We start from the raw sequence: 5,923 nt of genomic DNA, 5'->3' as shown, positions 1-5,923 counted from the left end.
TTTGTCCGGTCGGTTTGTCACCGCAGAATAAGTGAGAATGTGGCGGCTTGCCCTGATTTACTGAAAACCACGTCAGACCAGAGAAACTACACAGTGTTTCCAACACAAGGTTGTCACTCTCTTCTGGATGATCTCATAACCATAAAACTGTAGCAGCAGATTTACAACTAGCTGCTGTCCATCTGACTCTGTCCCCTCAGCTCTGATGGACATTAGGCTGATGTCAGACAGCACTACAGACATAATGACAGCCTAAATCAATACAATAAAAGCAACATCATAGTCCACAGACATTTCATCTGTTACAACACAGAACAATGAGCACTTTGCTTGTGAAGCTCCCTGGTAAACTGGCATTCCTGCAGTTGTGAGGACGCTGTGTGCTAGTTTCCCCAGGCCAGCAGCGGAGTAGCCTTGTTTAGCTTGGAACACACCTTACACTGCACACACTCAGACCTTCAGCAAGACTCTTGCGAAATTTGAACAAGTGACAAGTCTGACAGAGTGAATAAAGCATTAAAGGCTGTTTACAGCCTCATCTCCATCCACTGCACAGACAGTACATAATCAGTTATGCCACACAATAAGTCCGACGTGTTTACGGTACCAGCCGTGTGCTGAAGAGATCAACCCATCGAGCCAATCACACTTACACGAACATATACATGTAGGGCGGACCATCAGACCTCTACGACTGATGTTTAATCTTCTGAAGTTCACATACATCACGCCACTGCTCCCTTCATTGGCTTCCTGTAGCTGCACGCATCAGATTTAAAACCTTTATGTTCGCCTACAAAACCAAAAACGGACCCGCCCCTCCATACATGATGTCAAAGGTCAAAGCCCAATACGACATCTATTTGTGGAATATTTAAATGATCAGTGACCTTGCTCCTATGTTGACTAACTGAAACTCTAGTACTTACTGTAGGGTATTGTTTATTGCACTGATTGTTGTCTGTTACAGAGCTTATATGTGGTTCGTACTTCTAGGTATCAGCAGTGATCCCTGTATTTCTACAGTATTCTAGTTCATTGGTATATTGGACTCTACCCTACTGTACTGTACTAGAATGTATTCTATGAGTAAATCACAAAGCACTTTTGTAAGTCGGTCTAGATAAGAGCATCTGCTAAATGACGTACATGTAAATGTAAATATAAATGTACATGTAAATGTAAATTTAAATGTAAATTTAAATGTAGGGTTCTGTTGTAATTCAGTGGTATTTGCAAAGGATTTAAAAACCAGGATAAAGGGGTTACATTACTGCCTTGGGTAATCAGTCATAATCAACTGAGGCAGGAGACTCAGGAGAGATTGCTGGAAGTTTAGCTGCTACACGTCCAAGACAGCACCGAAGACGAAGGGACCAGAAAATCTCACTGGGTTTCTGCCCCTGTGGTAACCCTTGGGGCAATCAAAGCCCCTGTGGTGACCCTTGGGGCAAAAACCCAGTGAGATTTTTTGGTCCCTTCGTCTTCGGTGCTGTCTTGGTGGACGTGTAGCAGCTAAACTTTGATTTCTGCTGCAAGGGTCACCACAGTTTAAAAACTAAAGGCAGAATGTGCTTTGCCTCCGAACGCCCCTGTTCTGTGAACGCCGCCAGCCCGCCCCCACCTGATCACTGTCTGGTAAATAAGCCTCTTGAAAACCAAACAACAGTTCTGCACGTATGCACAGTTCCACCCACCAGCACTGAGCCAATAGCGCGGCCTGAAAGTGCTCATCCTCGGTGCCATAAAACCACCCCACAGGCATCTGGACGCACACACACAAGAGCTCCGCTCTCACCTACACAGAGAAATTCCACATTCTGACTCAAACTGTGGTCTGGGAAGGACATGTCAACACACACCTGCTGAACTCTCAACCTCTACGTATCCATCACGACATGTGTTTAACTCTATCCTTCTGCCTCTCTCTCTCTCACACACAGACTCACACACTCTCTTAACCAATGATGCCTATTCAAAATAAACACAAGATCAGTATCTGTCAATGAATACAGTGGAGATACTGAGTATACACGATGGGCGCACACACACACACACACACACACACACACACACACACACACACACACACACACACAGAAATGTGCTACAGCAAATGGAAACATGCAAAGCATGCCCGTGACAGGACACACCAGTCGCACGCCGACCCCACGCATTCACTTCAGTCACTCCACCGTCTACAGCCTCATCTTGCTTTGCAAAATGCATTTATTCACATTTTATGCAAATTATTCAAGTAGAGGGATTCCAACACTTCCCTCTGGAATATCAATCACTAGCACAGAGCTCAAATCACAGCTCAAACACACTCATTTCCAAAAACACACACAACTTTTGTAAACAGAATACAAATAAACCACTTCAATTACAAAACAGACAAATCTTATAGAAAAATAGGCCAATCTGTGTGAGTTTCATTAGATAATATTTACATAAAGTTCAGTAAAATCTGGTTAAAAAGGGAACAAAAAAAACGACCTTTGGTTTCAAGACAAAAATAAACAATGCACTTCATTCACTGTGCTGGGTGCAGCATGTGCCCAAGGCAGCGTGGGTAAGGAGCTCTGGAGTCCAGGCCGGGCCGGGCCGGGTCGGGTCGGGTCGAGTCAGGCTGCGGAGGGGTCAGCGGGCGGCTCGCAGAAGCGTCGGTAGGTGACGTGTCCGAGCACAATCAGCAGCATTTCAGAAGTGCTGCTGATGGCCACGATGAAGGGCGCCTGGGAAACGTAGTCCGCTTCTGCCCGACGGAAGGAGAGCTGCATGACCGCCAGTGCCAGGAGGCTGTTCTGCACGCCCACCTCGATGCTGACCGTCCGGCACTGTGGCCCGGGCAGCCCCACCGCTCGTGCCAGCGCCAGGCCTACCAGCAAACCCACCATGGGCACTGCCACGCCCGCCAGCACAATGGGCACTCGCACGCTGGCCAGGATGGACGCGCCCATCTGACAGGCCACGAAGACTCCGCCTACGATGAGGACAAAGCTGAACGGGCGAATCAGGGCGAGGAGCACGCGGGTGAGGGCGGGCACTCGCAGTTTTACCAGCACGCCCAGTGAAATGGGGATGGCGATGAACAGCAGAGTGCCCAGAATCTTCACAAAGGGCACGTGCAGGGCAGCGTGAACGCCCAGCACGCGCCCATACAGTGCAGAGGAGAGCGGCATCGCTGCCGTGGCAACTACAGTGGACACCAGAGTCATGCAGATGGCCAGAGTGACGTCTCCTCCTAGCAACAGGCTGTACAGGTAGCCACCGCCCCCTCCGGGGGCGGAGCAGGTGATGACCAGGCCCAGAGAGAGCGCCTTGGGCAGGGACAGGAGGCGAGACACCGCGAAGGCGTACAACGGCATAACGAGGAACTGGCCCACGACGCCCAGCAGCAGGGGAGCGGGTCGCCGGACCAGCCCGCGCAGAACCTCCCCCTCCACCTTGCAGCCGAACGCACACTTGTTGATGAAGATGAGTGGCAGTAAGGCAAACAGAACCGGGTTCTCGGTGAAGTGGGAGAGGCGCGTGGTGGGGTCGTCCGTCCCAGGCGCCACCCTGATGGAGTAGTCAGTCCGCTCCTCAATCAAAACCGGCTGGGAGTTCTGGTCCAGATCCAATAGCTGTATGAGCAGAGGCGCAGTGCCCGCCAACCCCGACCTGATGCTGATGACGTAACTCCTCAGCGGCCCCGCGTGCCCGCTATCGCTAATGTTCAAGATGGACAGAACATCTGGGTCTAGAGAACGCACGCGCACCGTCTGCTTCCAGCTCTCCCGGCCCTTCCGACTCGCGGCGCTCCCATACCGACAGGAAATCACAATCACGCCCTTGGTGTTCTCGGGAAACTCGAATTCCTGATAAGAACCGTCCCCGATGTTCAAATACCGTTTGCCGATCCGGGATGTGCCGTTGTCCTGTCTCGCCGGGGACCTGTCGGTGGCGATTAGGTCCGTTCCGTTCGTGAGCAGGACAAGGCAGGAGAGCGCCAGCAGCGACCTCATCGTGCGGCGCGACTGCACACGGCTCCTTACCGGACAAAGCAACAACTTCTATAATCCTCCGGTACGGTCGCAACGCTGCGTGCCGCGCCCGGGAAAATCCGTCTGGCGCCCATTCGGCTGCATCGTGCTCTTGCTTTCTCTTTGTACCGGAACTTGGACATCACCCCGCCCCATCCGAGCCAGGCGTTTAAACAAAAAGCGGCTGTAAAGACTGGTAGCGTGTTGCATGGAGCGCGGTTCTGGTCGTTGCGTGCACACACATAGCCTGTCTCGTGGGCTCCTCGTCAGCATTCACGCGCTGAAGCCTCCCCTAATCCCATCAGCGCGGTCGCGAGCGTTAACACTCCGGTCCCTTCCTGCACAAACGCCCACGTCACATGAAACGGTCGGTACGACCTTACCGGCTCCGGTCCGCCCCGCGCGCCGGCTGGCGGAGGAGATGACGCACGTGCTAGGCGGATAGGGGACGTTCTGGTTTTATGAGCTGAATTAATAAACCTTTATTATACGAAGATCTGTGCTCGCGGTAAAAGACGAACACTCATCCTCGAGAAGAAAACAGGACGCGCGCAGGAGTCGAGAACAAAGAAATGAGATTTGATGTTTTGGTTTTTCGGGAGACAGTGCAGGTGGTTTTCACCTGTGGAAGATTTTCTTATGCAACACGTTATTCTGAACGTCAGTACGTCATCAGCAGCGTTTTAAGATTAGTGCTGTATAGCGCGGGGTGTGAGAGGCAGTGACGGAGGATTAGTGCGCCCTCAACTTTACAGGGCAGTTTAATGTCTGAGTAACCAGAGTGGTGTGTAAGACCGGTTTAGCCTGTCTGTGTTGTATTGTGCTCCGCGAGTATGCTCGATGTTTATACTGTCTTGTATTCTGTGCGCGTGTGGTGTGTATGCTGGTTTACGGGGAGCTCGTGTAACTGTAGCCGGCATGACAGTGCATTTCTGCGGAAGGTGGCTAGTGCATTTACTTGGCTAGTAAACATCATCCCCACATACACTCGCGCACACTCCTCCCACACCATGACATTTGCCAGGACTGAACTGCGAAGCTCCACCCACACCTCAGTCTTTATAGATAAGAGTTTAGTTCCCGTGGTTGGCTGGATGAGCCCCTCACTGTCAAGCCCACGAACACCCCATTATCAGAGGGGCTTTATTCTCACAGGATGTACAAAAGAAAAGTGCTGAGCTGCAGTAGAAAGAACCTTCCTCTGTAACACAGAGAAACCACAGGACAGACATCTGAAGCAGGAAGACACATCCCTACTGGAATGTGTCTCACTGCAGACACTGTCTGCCCTACACACTCTAATGTCTCAGTGATCTCTGATTCAGGCAGTGAGGAAGAGGAGAACGAGGACGGGCACTGTGCAGTAAGGCAAAACAACGGTCATGACAAAACACAAACAGAAAGATGCCTCACTCCACTAGAATGCTATACTGAGGGTTTAGACACAATGGACCAGCGTGGATGGTCCATTACTCTGACTGTAAGGATGAGACTCAGATAACATTGACAGCAACCACATACAGTGAGATCTGTTATTGTTATTAACATAGGTTTACAATAATAGCATAGTCAAAGTTAATTTAAAAAAAAAACCTATTGAATGTGTTTGTTTTGAAGAGTACAGTCTCCAGTCAGCTGTGTGCAGCGGTTTCTATCTCCATCTGCCCTTTGGATATGAATGTTACATCTCTCAGAGGAGGAAACGCACAGAAAAGACCGAAACGCAGCAGCCAGTAATATCAGAAAGAGCCTGAAATCACTACGACCTACAGTGGAGCGCTCACTCCTGACCTGCTATTACGATTCACCCACATACTCTAGTGTTGGGAGAAAGGGAGAGAGGGAGAGAGAGAGAGAGAGAGGGGGAGAGAGAGGGAGAGAGAGATGTTCAGCAA

At 50.5% G+C, this 5,923-nt stretch overlaps 2 protein-coding genes across 2 annotated transcripts in view; both read right to left on the bottom strand.

Moving 5' to 3' along the window:
- Positions 1–2,211: 2,211 nt before the first annotated feature.
- Positions 2,212–4,452, bottom strand: slc10a3 (solute carrier family 10 member 3). Its single transcript, XM_026996755.2, has one exon. It carries the CDS (start codon positions 4,008–4,010, stop codon positions 2,628–2,630), a length of 1,383 nt encoding a protein of 460 aa, XP_026852556.2. The 5' UTR covers positions 4,011–4,452; the 3' UTR covers positions 2,212–2,627.
- A 984-nt stretch (positions 4,453–5,436) lies between these two features.
- Positions 5,437–5,923, bottom strand: part of chmp1a (charged multivesicular body protein 1A) — an 8,052-nt gene continuing 7,565 nt past the window's right edge. Inside the window, exon 7 of the mRNA XM_035532329.1 lies at positions 5,437–5,923. This exon is cut by the window's right edge and continues 235 nt beyond it. The gene's annotated coding sequence lies outside the window, so the exon portion shown is untranslated.

This window comes from Electrophorus electricus, chromosome 12 (genome assembly GCF_013358815.1).
Source record: "Electrophorus electricus isolate fEleEle1 chromosome 12, fEleEle1.pri, whole genome shotgun sequence".
NCBI lineage: Eukaryota > Metazoa > Chordata > Actinopteri > Gymnotiformes > Gymnotidae > Electrophorus > Electrophorus electricus.
Note: the sequence above shows the minus strand (reverse complement) of the source record. Positions and strands in the feature narration are given on the sequence as shown.

Bases quoted from the DNA above. Each gene is read 5' to 3' on its own strand.
- slc10a3 (XM_026996755.2), bottom strand. From the start codon at position 4,010: ATGAGGTCGCTGCTGGCGCTCTCCTGCCTTGTCCTGCTCACGAACGGA.